Here is a 16,703-nt window from a genome sequence, read left to right on the forward strand (position 1 = left end):
GACTGTCACGTTGGAGGGAAAAGCTGCTCGTGTTCACGGTTCCTGCAGACTCATGCAGCGTTCTGAATTTTGTAGCCTTTTCTCGTGCATTTTGCCAGTGTTGTGAGGCTTGTTGGAAATGTAATGTCAAAGAGGGTTTGTTTTGGGTTTTTTTGTTGTAATGGTTTTTTTTTTTGTATTATTGCCTCTGACTTTGTTAAATCCCGGAGAATTTGCTAACTTTCTCTCTGTATTTTTAATGAGTAATCTCCCTGTGGTGGTGAGGGATTGTGAAGGCAATATGGAATACAGGTCCTTGTGTTAAAATGGCATGTTAGATCAACTCAGTGCAGTATTAAAATGTCAGTGCAATATTGAGTGTTGCTGAAGAGCTTAGCTTGAGGGGGGTTTTTTTCTGAATACTGAATTGCTCTTCTTTCAGTGGTGACTGTGACTTCCTAAGAAGGCTGGGGAATGATTTCCATTCAAGTCAGCAGCAGTGGTCAGTTGGCAGCTCTGGAGCTGTTTGTGGCTGGATTTTTAGGGATGATGGTATCCTGGCACTTAGAGCTTTACTTTTTTTTCTTGCTTGTTCATTCTCACTACAGCAACTTGCCTTTTGACCAGCATTGGACAAAAGTGATGAGAACAGCACTGTATGCTGACTTGCTCTTTATGCTGTTTCTTCCCCTGGGTTGGCAAACTGCCTTGGTACCTGTCTGCAGGAAAACAGAACATGCAAACTATTTTCAGAACAGTAGGCTTAGAAGCTTTGAGAAATCTGAGATCGCTATCTCAGTTCTTAAAAAGAAAAACATACTACAAAATATGAACATACTATATATAATCTTTTGTATAAAACATAAAAAGAAGTATAAATGCACAAAAAGTATATATGTTTCTATATTAAACATATAAAGTTTATATAAATATATACATTACAGGTGTATTTACATATTTTAAAAAATTCAGAGGGTTAATGTCTGCTTGTCTGCTTGTAAACATTTTCAGTTCTGATTTATTGTTAATGGCACCAGAGCCATGGTCTACCTGAAAGATCCCAGTTTTCAGCCTGTCGTGATGCTGTAGACCAACCTACAGGCTTTTTATATAGTGACCTCAGACATTTATAAGGTGTACTTCTTGTTTAATTCTGTAGGTTGCTCTACTGTGATATCTTAGGGTTATTAGTTGTTATTTTTAAATTCATCTGTGAACAGTTCCTTGAATTTGGGGTTTGGTACTTGAAGCTGGGTCTGTGCTAAACAACTTACTGGTGTAACTTTAGCTCTTACTGTGCTGCTACTTCTGTTTCTCACCAACAACTCCCCATTTTTTTACTTTCAAGACCGTGTAGTTCTAATGCCTTCTTCAATGCATCTGATGAAAACAAGTGATTATAGAGTTAAATCTTACGGTTTGGGAATCACATTTCCATGTTTGAGCGTGGAAATGCTGTGTGTGAGACCAGAAATCAGAGTATTCTCAAGTGTGGCATTGGAGGGGTATGTGCATATTTAAGTGTACTAATTGATACAAGTTGTCAGCCTTAGGGCTGAGAGTCAGTGTCTCAGAGAGGAAATAAATAGTCGTTGTGAGGGTTTAATTTCTTCTGTTTGTCACACAAGATGCATGATAGAGTTTATAAGATGGATGTGGAACATATCAGTGGGCCTAAACTGCAGACAATAAAAGTTTTAAGGCGACATTCCTGCTGAAAACATCTTTTCCTTGTTGTTTGTCTCTGCGTCCTTGCTGCCTTTGTGCTTCAACAGGGTGAACGTTTCTCCCCTTGGATTAAAAAGCAGATTTGGGTTAGTATTTCTCCTTGCAGTTGGAGTAGTTTTAACACAGTTGGAGTAGTTTTAATTCTCTCGTGCAGTTGTGTAAGAGGCAGCAGTGCTGGATTTTTGCTGACTCAGCGTTCATGGCCCATGGCCATGGTACTGACAGGCATTTATTCACGACCCTAAATGAAGTGTCCTGCTTTTAATTTTTGGTTTCTCTGTGAAAACGGTGAGATATGCATACAAAACTTGTGTTTTGTTGAGGAATGGGCTGTTAAGAATTAAAGTGTTCTGGGCATTGCTTTTAAAAAACTTTAGGCCTTTCGACCTGATTTTTTCAGCTGGCTTCTTTTACTCTGTAATTTTTGAGTAGATCATGAATTTCTTTTGAGAGGATTCTGTATCTGTCGACCTAACACTTCCAATCAAAATAAGTTACAGAAAGTGAGGCAGTGTGGAAAAGTTTCTCTTCTCTGATTTGTTGGAGACATAAACAAGACATTCCCGTCTTCAGTGGTGCGTCCATGGGCCTGCAAATAAAATGTGCATGTCTTCCCAGCAAATCCTCTGCAAACACAGCCACAGGTGTCAGGCATGCTGCCTACACTTCAACATTGCTTCTAGTAAACCTGTTCTTGTGGTTATTTCCTGGAAAAGCTAATCAATGCCTTTTCTGCTTTAGCACAGCATAGCTGCTAAAACGGGCAAAAGAGGGCTTGTGAACATTTCCTGGAAAAGCTCATGTAGGTAGTACTTTACATATGTAGTTATGCTGTGATTTTCACTTTCTGCTGTTCCGAAATTATTGTAAATTAAAGACCCAGGTGCCCAAGCACTTAGCTTTTGGGGGGCTTTTTTGTTTGTTTTTGTTTTCCTCTGTCTGATAGCAAATACAGTCTTATGTTAGCTCTGACCATCCAAAATGATAGATGCTTGGATAGGTGTGCTGATGGATGGAATCAGTGTCTGCAGTGTGAATAACTCTGTTTCTCTCTTCAGATCTTGCATCTGGCAATTTTTTGTTCGATTTGTAACATACAAAGCAGCTTGTCTGGAATTTGGCCTTTTCCTCTTTTGAGATCAAATAATTTAAGCTTCAGAAAGAAGCATTCTCATGACATGTCTGGTGGTTCCTACAGGTGTTAATAGTGTCTGTATCAGTGTGCTGAGGGCATTAAAGCAATATCCTCCTTCAGATTTGAGATAGTTATTAAGGAAGAGGGAGCAAAAGCAGTTTCTGCGGAGCATGGTGATAACAGCCCTGCAACTGCGACTCATGTGATGAACTGCAGAGATTTTGCATGTGCTTTTTTCTGTTAGTTTTGTTTGTCAGACACCCTAATTCTAACTAGAGCTAAATAATATTTGTGCAGTTGATCTTGATGAATCCAGTTGGCTTCAGCAGGAATCGTAGTGAACTTAAACCTGTGACTTTGATTTATGTATTTTGAGAGTGACCTGTCGTGTAGTTAATGACAAGTAGTGTGGAGACTCTGGGTTTTGAATTGAGCAGTGCTGTATGGTTAAGTCATATACTGAATTAGTCTGTTCTTTGTAGAGACCCTATTCATCAAGCTGGACTAGTAATTGCTACTTTGGCAAAGTGGAGAACAGAGGAACAGCGTGTTTGCATAAGGCATTATGTTTTGGTTTGCAAGTGAATTTAAAAATAATGTTTTTAGGCTTTGAGGGCCTGCTCCTGCTACATGAATGGACACGGGGAGGCAAAATCAATCCTTTTGGAAGCATCACTGTATGTGTATTCCAAAATGTAATATGTTGTACAACTGCTTAAACAAATATTGTTTCCAGTATTTGAGCTTGGCATAAGTACCCTTCGTATGTTGTCGGATCAATTATGTTGTGATTTGCATATTAGTTAATATTTTTTTTACTGAAATGCTTTTAGTGTGTATTTAATAGTAATATTTATACCCCCTTCTTTGCGTGGTGTTCTGGCAGTATGAACTGCATTTACCTTCTCCATTCAAATGTGTTCACAATTTCAGTAGCCACTGCATTTTGTGGAAGACAGTGACCCCACCTTAGGTCCAGGGGATACATGAGGATTGGCTGGCATTCCCTGCCAAGGGAAGTTTGGGATCACCCCACTCCTCATGGGAGCTGTTGCCTGGTGGTGCTCCAGGTTCTCCAGCTGCCCCAAGCTGCAGCATCCCATAAAAGCTTGCAAGTGTTTCAAGGTGCTTTTTTTGTTGTTATTTGGTTGGTTGGTTTTGGAGGGGGAAGGATGTGGTCTTTCCCCCTCCCCCAGTATTGCTATAACAGACCTGTGTCCTTAAATTGCCCCTTTTTTTCTTATTCTGATAAATGCTGAAGTTCTACTGATCTTGTTCTTCAGCCCTCCCTTGTGTTTTGTTCATGTAACTTCATGATCAGGCTTCATTTCAGACTTTATTTTGTGTCCTCCAGTACTTTTTTGAAAAGCAAAGTGAGGCATGCAAATCCTGTAAAAGTAATCAAATATAAGCTCTGTTTGCTAATAAGGCAATGTACCTCTGCCTAAAGTGTTCAATACCTGTCAGTGTGAAGTATTTTAGATTTGACAAACCAGTAATTTTAAAAGAAAACGAGACCCACATATGTGGGCAAAAACTCAAAATGGGTGTTTCCCATACAATATTTGCATTGGAAGAAATTTTTTGTTTTTTTTTTTGTTTTTTTTTAAATCCTGCTTGGGTTTGGATACTACTTTTCTTATGCAAGTTTACTAGAGCAGTATATATATGTGGTGGTATAGAACCATGCCTCAAGTGTGGTGCAATCAGAGCATGATTTGCTTATTTTCTATGCTAACTTCTAGTTAAATTGAAAGGAGGTGAATGCCCTGCAGACAATAAAATGTGCTTGTGTGCAACAGCTCTGTGGCAGGTGGAACATGCTAGTTAAATAATACACATTTGTTTTCAAATGTGTGACACTTTGGGTTGTTTTTTGAATTAAGTTCCTGGAGTCAGTGCTTATGATGTAGTTCTTTGGTGCATGCAAATAAATAATAATAAAAAAAACAAACAGAAAAGGTCTCAAGCCATTATGAAATAGTCATGGAAACCTTGAAAACATGATATCAGGAGATATAAAGACCTAATGTTTGCTATCTTCAAAATATCCCATAATTTCTAAGTAAATGTTATGACAATAACATTTACTTAGACAACAAGGGTTGACTGCACTGAACTTATCTCCTTTGCTGTGGAAAAGAAAACATTCAACAGAATGAAAGAAAAACTTTTATGTAAATATAATATGGATCTTTTCTTATGTGCCATGGCTTGTGGGCAGTAAGGGAAGGGCACAACTGTTCAGAGGGTGCTCCAGAATGACAGAATTAGCCTTGAGTTTCAAATAAAGCTCAGTTTCCTCGTGAAAGTTATAATTCTGTAGTTTTTGAATAAGGGTGTTTATTTTCTCTTGTTGTATCTGCCTCCCTTTTTTCTTCCATCCTCACATGGTGGTACTCTGCTGTGAGTTTGTTGTGGCCGTGGTTTTGTTACTATAAAAAAAAAAGTCTTAATTCGTGGTAGTTTCTACCATGTGTGGACAAAAATAAGTTGAGATCTAAAAAGCCAAACCCACAAACAAACCCTCTTATATTAATATGTCAGGTACTTTTGAGTATCTGCTGTCCTGTACTGATACCATAAATTAGCGTTCCTGCTTAACTCTCCACGTACTTTATTTCCTCCAAAAAACCGTACACAAAAGAATTTTTAAAGGTATTTTGTGCAGTGGGAAGTTTTAAAGGATAGTTATGTTTTGAGTTTGTGAGAAGTAAAATTAGATGTAGATTGAAATTCCAGTTCATAGCAATTGCCTAATGACTAGTAATTCTAAAACAGGCCAATTTTATTTGAGTTTTCCAGTCAACTGCTCTTTGGCTTTACCAATTCTCAGATAAAATAAATTCTGTTGGCCAAAGCCAAAGGTGGTAGCTAAAATTAGAGCTTATTTTGCAGCCCCAGCTATGAACAGGCTGCTGTCTGTCTGTAATTACTCTTAAGAGGATTGCGCCAGCTTTAGTAACAGTTAATTTTGTTGACACGTATGTGATTTTTGTAAAAAAATTTTTTTTTATTTTAGTAGCACATCGGAGTTCTGTTTGTTGAAATTTTTGTAAGGTTTCATTTGGCTTGTGGGATGGAGCTTGGGAAATGTTTTGAGTCAAAATGTGGCTGTGTGTGATGCCCCTCCAGGGCAGACTGTCCCTGTGGTGTGGCACAGGGAGAGCAGCTCACTCTGGCCTTTCCAGTGCTGGTTGGCATCATATGTCATGCTCTGGTCTCAAAGCTTTGGTGACCACCCTTCTTCAGTAGTTCTTCAGGGTAAAATCTCCTAGGCAGTGATACTCTAATGAGGGCAACACGCAAACATCACAGTTGATGCCTTATTTCCTTTCCCTGTATTTTGAATTCCGTTTGTATGTATTCCTTTGCACTCCATTCCAAGTACACTGTTCAAAAGGGAAATAATGAGTTAATGGCTTGTTGGGTAATCTCTCCATGTTGCATCAGAAAGTGTGCCCCTGAAGTTTGCAAAGGTCATGCTTGTCACTGAGCTGGCTGGGGGCTGAAATTTCTTCTGCTGTCACAGGAAGGCATGTAGTAAATGACATTTTACTAATATATGCAAACATGTCCATATAAAAATGAAGATTCTTTTCCCCCATAAATGTGTTGAATAGAATAATGTTGATAATATCTTTGCCCTTCATCCCTTTAATTCAGCTTTATTTGTATTGTTTAAGGGTTTTTTGTGGTTTTTTTAAGGAAAAAAAAGAAAAAGAGAGACTGACCATCTGAAGATAAGGGTTTAAATGTCTTTTCACCCTAGTTTGTAACAACTTTTACTATGTATAACACTTATTTACAATAGATGACATTGGGGAATAATTTTGTGAAGTTTACAGTCAGTCAATTGGGCATAATAAATGAAATAAAAGAGAAGGTGTAAAAGGAGATCTGACTGAGAGTTGCGTAGCCTGAAGGGAAGAATGAGTTTCCCTTTCCAGAAACAAAGTTATTAAGGGATCAGGTATGGTCATTATAACTGACTAAATAAAGTGACAAGCAGCAAAAGGAAAGCATTCATTTGGAAAGGGAAAGTATGGAAGATACATAAAGAGTGACAAAAAGAAGAGAATGGGGTAGAAAGAATCTCCTGAAGTGTTACCTGCAGACTCCAAAGTGTTTGGCTGAAGGACATCTGCCTTTCTCATACCTGAGTTAGTGGCTTAATTCCTCTGGTTTTAAGGGTGAGTATGAATAGAATTATGGGAGAAAAAAATCATCAATGTAAGACCTGTAGAATTGGGTGGAGAGAGACAGTTTTTGAGATATCTGCAGTTTGACGGGATGTGGAGCGGTTTTTACACTGATGATCACAAGGGGCACCACTTTCTCCTCTAAGAGGTGCCTTTGGAGGGAAAATGAAACTTTGTGTGCAAAGAGTGCTATTTTTCTGAAATGTGAGTACCAGAAGTATGACTTTGGTTGAGGGCGTTAAGTAACTTTTAACATAAACCAGAAAGAAAAAAATGAGCAATGGTGTGGCAGAGCCTAAACAGAACTTTAAACGAACATATTCCACCACTGGTGTTGGAGCAGGGTGGAATGCACCATTCCTCCCCAGACATTTTCCTTCTTATGTCTACAGGCCTCCTTCAGAAGACTCTCAGATAAGTAGCTGCAGTAGTGTGGCATAAATGAAACAGTAGGGTGTTTTTTGGCCAGAAATGAAGAACTTGGATACCTTCCACCATGCGCACTATGGGAGGAGCAGGTGGAGCAGTAGGGGTAAATTTAAAAGAAAAAAAGTGGATATCCCATCCCTGGAAGTGTTCAAGGCCAGGTTGGATGGGGTTTTGAGCAACCTGGTCTAGTGAAAGGTGTCCCTGCCCAGGGCAGAGGGGTTGGAACTAGATGATCTTTAAAGCACCTTCCAATCCAAACCATTTTATGATTCGATGAATTTACATAAAGGGGTAGATAATAAAATTGTCAAAGAACGAAGTGGTCACTGGAAGAGCAGTGTGGTTTGGGGTGTTTTTGTGGTGTTTGTTTATGATTGGTTGGCTTGGGGTGGTTTTTTTAATTAATTTGTCTGGGGGTTTTTTTGGCCAACTATTAGTTTGACAGGGCAATGTACAAGTTTTTATTTCCATTAGCAGGTTAGTGGATGTTACAGCTGAAATGCACATTTATGTGGGGGTCGGTGTTTGTGAGGCAGATTCACTGACACAGTTGGGAAGGGAAAAAGAAGCTTTCTGCCTTGTCCTTTTTAGCTGTCCCTGCAGTGTTGATATGCTGGCAGCACCAGCACACTTCCTAGAGCTGCTTCAGGCACGTCCTTACCTGGCCTTTCTTTGCTGTTTGCTGGCTCTGTTGTTTGGTCAAGTCACCCATCACTACCCACGTGCCCGAACTCAACGGTCCCTTCCTGTGGTCTTGCACTCTTGACGCTGCACCTGCGCTCCACCAGCTCAACACTCTCATTTGAAGAGGACCCAAAGAGGACACTGCTGTCCTCCCACTCTGCTGCTGCTGCCTCAGCTCAGCCACTGCCTAAACCAGCACTTGCTTTGTGAAGGGCGTGGTTTGTTCCACCGTTTGTGTCCAGGCTCTTCCAGTGAAGCAAACGGATTATCTCCCAGTGTGCTCCAAAAGCATGTGTGCAGGAGTGAAGTTTACTGAAGGTCTGTGAACCATGAAGACGTGCCTCAGAGGTCTCAGTGGGACACGTGAATGAGTAGAAAACCAAGTTGGAAACAAGGTGTTAGGAAAACCTATTCAGTGCACGCAGTTGTTTCCCTGCAGTAGGGAGCACCTTCTCCTTCTCTTCTTGCAATCTTTTTCAAGTGTAGATCACTCATGTTAAATATATAGCTGGGAACATCTTGTGTTAAGTAGAGATATGAACCTGAACAGAAGAAGAGGTCAAGCGTGGAAATAAATTCCAGTCAGTACTGGATGATTGAGAAGTCCCTTTTCTCTCACTCCCTCTTGTTTGGAGAGGCGGTACTTGAATTCACTTCAGAAATGAGGAGGAGAAAAGTACAACTAGGATTTCTTTTAAAGAAAAAAAATACCCCAAAACAAACAACAACTTCCTCTTTAAATTCACATTAACATCTGGAAGTGGGTGACTCAACCCTGTAATCATCTGCATCATCACATTACGTTTTCCTGATCAGCGTATGGAATATTAAGTGTTGTGATGTCCACATCACACTTGAATTTTTATATAAATGTTCTTGCTGTTTAGGACACTAGTATTTGACAGGTAAACAAACTATTTGAAATGGTTTAATAAAGCCTTATAGTTGGTACACTTAGTTCTGTGGACCACCTTTGGAAAAGAAGATTGATTTCTCCATGAACCAAAGGCTCTTCCCAGTTCTCCGGTCCCTCAATGTACTTTGTGGTCGCAGCAGCGAGCACGTTCTGGTTATCATTGGGTGGTTCAAAGATGCAACGCGGGTGTGACGTGCCCCTTTCACAGACCATAGCTCCACAGCAAGCTGTATTTAACCATATTGTGCATGTGTTTGAAGGGATTAGTAATAGATTTTTGTTTTTCCTTTTTTTTTTTTTCCTTGGAAGTCATCGGAAAGCAAAAGACTAAATCTATTTTGATTTCGCTCGGGATAGATTAATGGGTGTCAAATGTTACACAATACTTGACATATCCACTGCTGTTAAGTTGGCCGTGGCAAAGGGATTACCCGATAATGAATCACCAAGCTCTTTAGCCGTTTAAAGGGAATCGTGCCGCTTCCTTGCCCTGGTGGTACTCCCTTCCCTGCCCAGGACCTTCCTGTGCCGGTGCGTGTTCGGGTGTGGAAAACTCCACGCAGATGTGCAAGCACCGGTTTGACAGCTTTGTGTTCGGCTTCTACCTTGCTAATTGTTTTCGTGGGATTATTCGGATTGTGTAGAAAGCTTTTTCCAAATCCCCTTTATTACCGAAGTTATTGTTGCCAGCAGGAATAAGATTAAAGGTGCTTAAGTCTGTGGAGTTGTTTCTAATTTGTACGTGTCATTTCAGTGGCATTTGAACAGAACTCTGTCTCTTCCCCTCCCTGCTCCCCTGTGGTACTGTGCTTGAGTTAGGGCTGAGAAGCCAAGCTATTGGAAGAAAATTCATTTTGTTCCCTAATTATTATGCTGGCACTCGGGAGATAATTTTTCCCTTCATGCACTGCCAATTAATATGCAAATGAGCTGATAAATATTTATACCGTGATTTAAATTATGCAGGGAGCGCTTTCAGTGTACTCTGCAAATGAATTGTTCATGGACTTCAAAGTGCTGGCTGCTGTGCTAACGAGAGGAGATTTGCATAAGGCCCTAATCAGGCGCATACTGATTAAGCTTCATTATGGAAACTGCCAGCTGCAATCTTTGTTTCTATTTTATTACAAAAAGGGGAACTTTTCACGCTTCAGTCGCCTTGACAATGTCAGACACAGCTAGTAGGAGAGACTAAAACTCCACACAGCAACTGAAGTTTCCCCGTTCAGTTGAAGATTGCTATGGTGTAACTGAAGTTGTATTTCTCCCCCCACCTCCCCACTCCCTTTCGTGCTCGGTCAGAGCAGTAGTGTAGATTTGATAGAAATTGCCATTCTCCCGTTTCTTGGACTTATCTGAACCTGTAGAGGAGACCACAGCAATGCTGGACTGCAGCGACTACGTTCTAGGTGGGTACCAGCTCAGCTCTTTCTTACGGACACCGAGGCTGCGAGATTGACTATGCATAGAGGCTTAATCACATATGCAGAGGCTAGAGAGGGTATTTGGGAGGCTGGAGCTCACCAGTGAATCGGCAGCAAGTAGCTGCCTGGTAGATAGATAGCTAGATCTGTACCAGGGAAATACATGACTTGTTTTTTGTTGTGTTTTTTTTTTTTTTTCTCCCTCCCTCCTTTCCCTCGCTCCAGGAGAATTCGTTTCCACTGCACAGGCTTGGATGATATTAATACAGACCTTTTGCTTTTAGGATTTCAATCTGAGAAGCGTTTGGCTTCTGACAAACGCTGGACTTGACTTGCATGTCCCTGTGTTATGAATTTTAAAGCATTAAAATTAATGAGAGGGAGCCTCAGTCTCAAAGAATTTAGTAACTGTATTGAGCTATTCCACAACAGGATGCATGTTATGTCTGTGTATTTTTAATATAGCAAGGTTCTTCGTGCGTAATAGAAAATAAGGTGGAGTGCACAGTGGTTGCCATTGATACCGTGGCAAGCTGTGCTTAAGGTTACTGGGATAATATATTTCCTGCGCCGAGATTCCACCAGGGCTGCAGAACAGACATGCCATAATTTCTTCTCCATGTCTTCTAAAGTTATTTATAGTAATGGATCATCCCAATTTTACAATAGGTTTTGGTTATTTTCAAGGCTTTTTCCACAAAGCTCAATGTGTGTGTGTGTGTGTGCATATATATATATTTATTATTCTTTTCATTCCATCATATAAGTTCAGGTGAGAACTTACATGTCAAAGAAAAAGAATATATTTTTGGACGATAAATTTTAAAGCAGACATCTGAATATGTTTGTTTCTGAATATGATGTGGTTTTTTAAAAATTAATTTCTAAGCAATTCTTGGCGTGTTTTCACTCATATTAAACTTCGGTTTTTCCGTGCACGTCAGTGAATCATTTATTCCTGGTGCTGATGGAGCATTAGGCAGTTTCACTTTGATGGGTGAAAGGAAACAGTTAATGGCAATATAACCATGTTAAGATTTTCGGTGTTTTACCAGCTCTGTACAGTCTCTGATACTCCAGGTTGGTCCAGTGTCCGCTGCTTCTTTCTTCTGAATGCCTTTGGAAACGTTCCTGAGGGTGTGTGAGAGCCTGGCACGGCACTGCCTGGCGACACCTCAGCCCTGCCAGTGGAGTAGCTGTACGGAATGTATTCGCTCCTGGGAGTTTGATTTCAATCATGCACCTGCTGCTTTCGATCCTTCCTTCTGTGGAGTTTGTTTTTTAGATAATGTTGGCAGAAGTTGTAGCCCAGGGCCTTTATTTAAAACCCGAGCAAGATCTAAAGGAAGAAGAAAAGGTGAAGGCATTAAGGTTTGGGGTTTTTTTTTTAGCCCACTTCATTTGTTTATTCTTTTACCTTTAAAGCAGAAATTGTATGAGCATGCATAAACCAAATAGCCTTTTTATTTGACATATAATGAGTCCGTAGGTTCAGTATCCCGCAGATATGAGTCTGTTTTGCTGGTAGCAGTTTTGTGCTTCAGATGTATGTCCTACCATTTGCAATGGAAATAGCGCCATTGTTCTTGATGCTTTACATGCAGAAGGCCCACAGATTGAACAAGAAGTAGTCAGCTGGTGAAATAATGGATGCTATCCTTCGTTTGAACCTGAGCACTACCAGAAAGATGTTTCTTCTTCCAACTTGCTGCTTTTTTGCAATAGGAATATTTGAGGTCTTTGTTAAGGACGGATCTTTACAATAAAATATTCCTCATCTAGACAAGCTTTTAGTAGATAAGTAGTTGTATATGCCTAGTACTAGGAAACACTGGAAACCTTTTCTAAAAGGATTTATTTTGCAGCACAGTCTGACAGAAAAACATGTCTTGGTTTGCTTTATGGAAGGAGGTCTCTACAGTTATAACTTTGTGTAACTGAGCAGACTTGCTCATCATGCAGGAAGGCTCCTCGTAGGAGCCTCCTCATGCAGACAGAACAGTCACTACCTTGCTTTGAGTTCTGTGCACAGGACACCTGTGTCCCCTCCTCTGGGTTTCTACCATTAGTATCCTGCACTGCAGCTCCAATACTTCAGTTTCTCCAACAAACCAGCAACAGGAGGCCCTGTGTTGTTTTTCTTGCATGAGTTTTCTGAAGTGACTCAAGGAATGGATCTGATGTTGTTGAGAGAGAACCTGCTTAGCCTGTGCTCTTCCCTTTTGTGGTCAGTTGTATGGTGAGTTCAGCCCATTCCTCTGCTCTGGGCTTAAAAATGTACATCCTACATCCAGTAGCACCATGAGTTAGCCCAGTTTCCACTTGAAAGTGCTTTTGCTCATCTTCCTGTTGGATGGGGACTCTTGATGTTTGCATCAAAAGCAGAGACTCCCATTCAGTGTCCTCTAAACATAAACTACTTTCAGTAGCCCTCTCTGTGTAAAAGAATGAACTAATGGTGTTTATCAAATGCACGTTGCCTGTAATCATTCCAAATAAATGTGGTGTTGCCACAAGGCTAAACTCAATTTAAGGTATATGCAATGTCTAGATAGAAACGTACTTTGTGTTTATTTTACTCACAGATCTATCTGTAGAGAAGGCTGTGTCAACAGCAAGCATTTCTGTACAGTCAGTGGAACCCATGTTCTGCTTCTGGAGTGTGGATCATGCTATCCAAATATGGAAAATGACAAAATAAGGAACCTGGAAGCAAAAGGTTCTGCACCAGCAACCTTAGCACAGCTCTGTCTTTCCAGACTGAAGTCACAGCTTGAAAGTGCTAAGCAGAGGTTGTGAAAAACAGGGCAAAACTTGCAGCTTCTTGCTCAAGTGTGGGCCAGCAGTGCTTAACTGCAAAGTTTCTCCTCACTCTCTCTCTCAAAAAGCAGTTTAACACATCTGCCTTTATACTAAGAGTAATACTGATAGTTCAGATCTCTTTTACACGTGGCTGAACATCTGAAAGATGTAATGTTAGGCATAGAAACTTTCTGAGAAGAGCTGAGGCTCTGGAGAGGATGTGTTAACTTGTGAGGGAAAGTTTCCTGCTTGTTACAGGCCTCTGGGTTTTCAAGGCTCTACTGGGTTCAACTGCCATGGTTGTTTATGTGGAAAATTATATTAGTTTTAAAAGTATTGATCACAGAATGGTTTGGGTTGGAAAAAGATCATCTAGTTCCAACCCTTAAACCTGTGCCAAAGGCAGGGATACATTCCACTAGACTAGGTTACTCAAAACACCATTCAACCTGGCCTTGAACTCTTCCAGGAGTGTGGCATCCACACTGTTCCTGTGCCTAACCACCCTCTCATCCTAATAGCCAGTCCAAACCTGCCCTCTTTCAGTTTAAAGCCATTCTCCCTTGTCCTGTCACTACATGCTCTTGTAAAAAGTCCCTCTCCAGCTCTCTTGTAGACTCCCTTTAGTTACTGGGGGGCTGCTCTAAGGTCTTCCTGACCCTTCTCTTCTCCAGGCAGAACAACACCAACTCTGTCTGTCCCCGTAGCAGAGCTGCTCCATCCCTTTAACCAGCTTGGTGGCCTCCCCTGGACTCGCTCTAACAGGTCCATGTCCTTCCTGGGCACTGGTGTCTCTGGGTAGTAGCAGGTGATGGTACATGGCCATAGTGCATCTTCTCATTCCCAGCTTTCACAGGCTGCCAAACAGTGGAGTGTCTGGGCATCCTTGGAACTGCCTGGGGTGGGGGGAAAGATGCAGCAGTTAATGCTGTTACTGTATTCTTCTTCAGTCCATTGGTGTTTTGGAAATCACTGCTTTGATGAAAGTACATGGCAGAGGTAACCTTTTAAACACCTTGCAAGAGAATATCCTGGAATAAAGGGTTCATTTTAAGCTCATTGAACTTGATTTTAGCTCGTTATGGGAATGGAAGAATGGGCTTAAGGATTTGCTTACACTTTATTTTATGATCTGGTCTGTCTTGAGGTTCTGTTTGTAATTTTGGTTTGTGATAATGTGGCTCAGTGGGGTCGGTAGCAAGGAATGAGGAGGTAATAAGCTGGAAAGCTGATGCTGTATACAGGACATCTGTATAGATTCCTTTATAAGGAAACTATATTCTCTGTCTGCTGTCTGGAGAGGCCCTCTGCATTGCACTACATTCAGCTGACAGGCTTTGAAACCAAGAACAGACTTTGCAATAGATTCATCTAGAGGGAGATAGAAGATGAGTTGTTTTATATCTATATGGTTTTGCATGAATATATAGGAAATATAAAATAACTTAGTGTCAGTGACATTCCAGTAAAACAGAAATGCAGTATTAGAAAGATGGCATCCATTTAATTGTAGTGACTGAATTTCCTTTCTCTTATCAGGGTGGGGTGGGGGGAACAAACATAAGAATAATGTAGGCCATGGTGGTCAGACTTCACGGTTTTGAATCTTGGTATAGTCATTATTCCTTCCTCCCCCCCCTCCTTTTTTTTCTTCTATGACTTTCATTGTATTGAAAATTAAGTTCCTACCTATCATTGCCCTCCAGCATGCTGTCTTTTCTTCCCTTAATACCACCTTTTCACATATGGGAATAATGACATAGAAAATTTTGAAACAATATTTATCTGGAAGATGCAGTGTTGCGTTCTGCTCCTGGTTGCTCTTTTTGTGTTATAATCTGAATTAGGGTAAAGTACATAGCAAATTTCTGATGTTCTGTACTTCCCCTAGGCAAAAAGGTATTAATAGATTTGGGGTGTTTTTTGCTGTATTGGTTTATCTTTATTTCTGTTTTAATGCAGACTCAAGAATGAACAATCCGTCAGAAACCAGTAAACCATCAATGGAGAGTGGGGACGGGAACACAGGTAAGAAATGATGAGTTGGTGCACAGATATTTTCTGATGGAATTGAATGAATATGAAAAGGCAAATTTATTTACCAGCTTACTGGGATAAAAAAATACCAAACCAAAAGAAAAAAACCCAAACCCCACACCCACTGTTTTTAGAGACTTGGGAACACTTTTGTCATTAACCATACTATATTGGAGCACTACCCACACAATCTTAGATTCCCCTTCCCCCTTTTTCTGTCTGTAATGTTTATGATACTACAGAAGGTTTGGTGGCACTAGCTCTCCATAAGTAGTCTCGTTTTTTCCTGGCAGAACAGACCTTCGGCACTTCTAATTCGTCATTTATTTTTGGGTTGAAGTTTTCCCTGGCAGGTGTGGGCCACTGCCTGATCTTGTTTCCATTTTAGATTTCATTCAAGCTGTCACAACTGTTCTCAAGAACAAGTGAAAGGGAGAAAGCCTAAATTTCTCAACATTAAAAAAAAAAAGTTGCCCAGCTTTTCTGTAAGTTCCTTGTGTGTTAGAACAGAACCTTGAAATTTGGTCAAATTTAACCTTTGTGCCAAGGCCAATGTGCCTTTTGGTGCATCCTTAAGATGTGACCAAATTCTAAGCCATTGGAGAAGGTTGTTAACCCTCTATAGCTTAAACATTCTATCTTATGTTTTAATTCCTTTCTGGAGATAATTTAATGTTCACTTTGGAAGCAAGAGAAATGACAGTTCTGAATGGAAAGTAAATAGTTTAACCTGACTCAGAATCTTTTCTGAGCTCAGAACAGCATTTGGGAAGAGAAAATTTTAATGAGAGGGAACTTGTTGCTTTGAGAGAAGTCTGGTTACCTTGTATGAGGGAATATTATTTTTCCTTCTCGTGGTTCAGTAGTAAGAGTTTTATTTTAAACTCTGGAGTTGTGAGGAAATTAACACTATGTTTCATTCTATACCACTGTCTCCTAATTCTTTGTGCAAGGCTTTAGTGCAGCTGAGAGTGCAGCTGAATATTCCCAGTACTGATCCAAGAGGCTGGATGTTTTCTGCCAATGCATGGGGTCAGTCCAAAGGAATTCTGCCTGCTTATTAATGTGTGTTTTGTCACTGGCTTCTCAGGTTTTATAATTGCCATTGTATTTTTAAGTAGGAGAGGTATCAATTCTTTCTATGTGCAAAAGTGTTTTGTTTTGTATTTAGTACTGGTTTAGGATGATATAAAACCGTATTTCCAAAACACATGGACTGTAAATATTTCATGATCATAAACAGCATCAAGAGAACAATGATTTTTAAATATCCCTGTAGACTCCTTGTAGCTGGAGGTTGTGTGTGAAGTCCTGAGAAAATTCAGATTTCCTCCTTTGTATGACCACAGTTCCCAGTGTATGTTTTC

At 40.3% G+C, this 16,703-nt stretch overlaps 1 protein-coding gene across 9 annotated transcripts in view; it reads left to right on the forward strand.

Moving 5' to 3' along the window:
• POU2F1 (POU class 2 homeobox 1) overlaps positions 1-16,703 on the forward strand; it is a 129,245-nt gene that overhangs the window by 45,015 nt on the left and 67,527 nt on the right. For 8 of the 9 annotated variants that reach the window (XR_003535724.1, XM_027692607.1, XM_027692606.1 and 5 more), the window contains exon 2: positions 15,262-15,327. Coding sequence is in view for 8 of the 9 variants with exons in the window: in XM_027692607.1 (XP_027548408.1) it covers positions 15,262-15,327 (66 nt within the window). In the remaining variant the exon portion in view is untranslated. Of the gene's footprint in view, positions 1-10,266; positions 10,483-15,261; positions 15,328-16,703 lie in introns of those variants that run through there. The other variant, XM_027692603.1, reaches the window with a different exon arrangement.

The sequence above is a fragment of the Neopelma chrysocephalum genome, unplaced genomic scaffold, assembly GCF_003984885.1.
Source record: "Neopelma chrysocephalum unplaced genomic scaffold, ASM398488v2 Primary Assembly neopelma1_87, whole genome shotgun sequence".
Taxonomy (NCBI): Eukaryota; Metazoa; Chordata; class Aves; order Passeriformes; family Pipridae; genus Neopelma; species Neopelma chrysocephalum.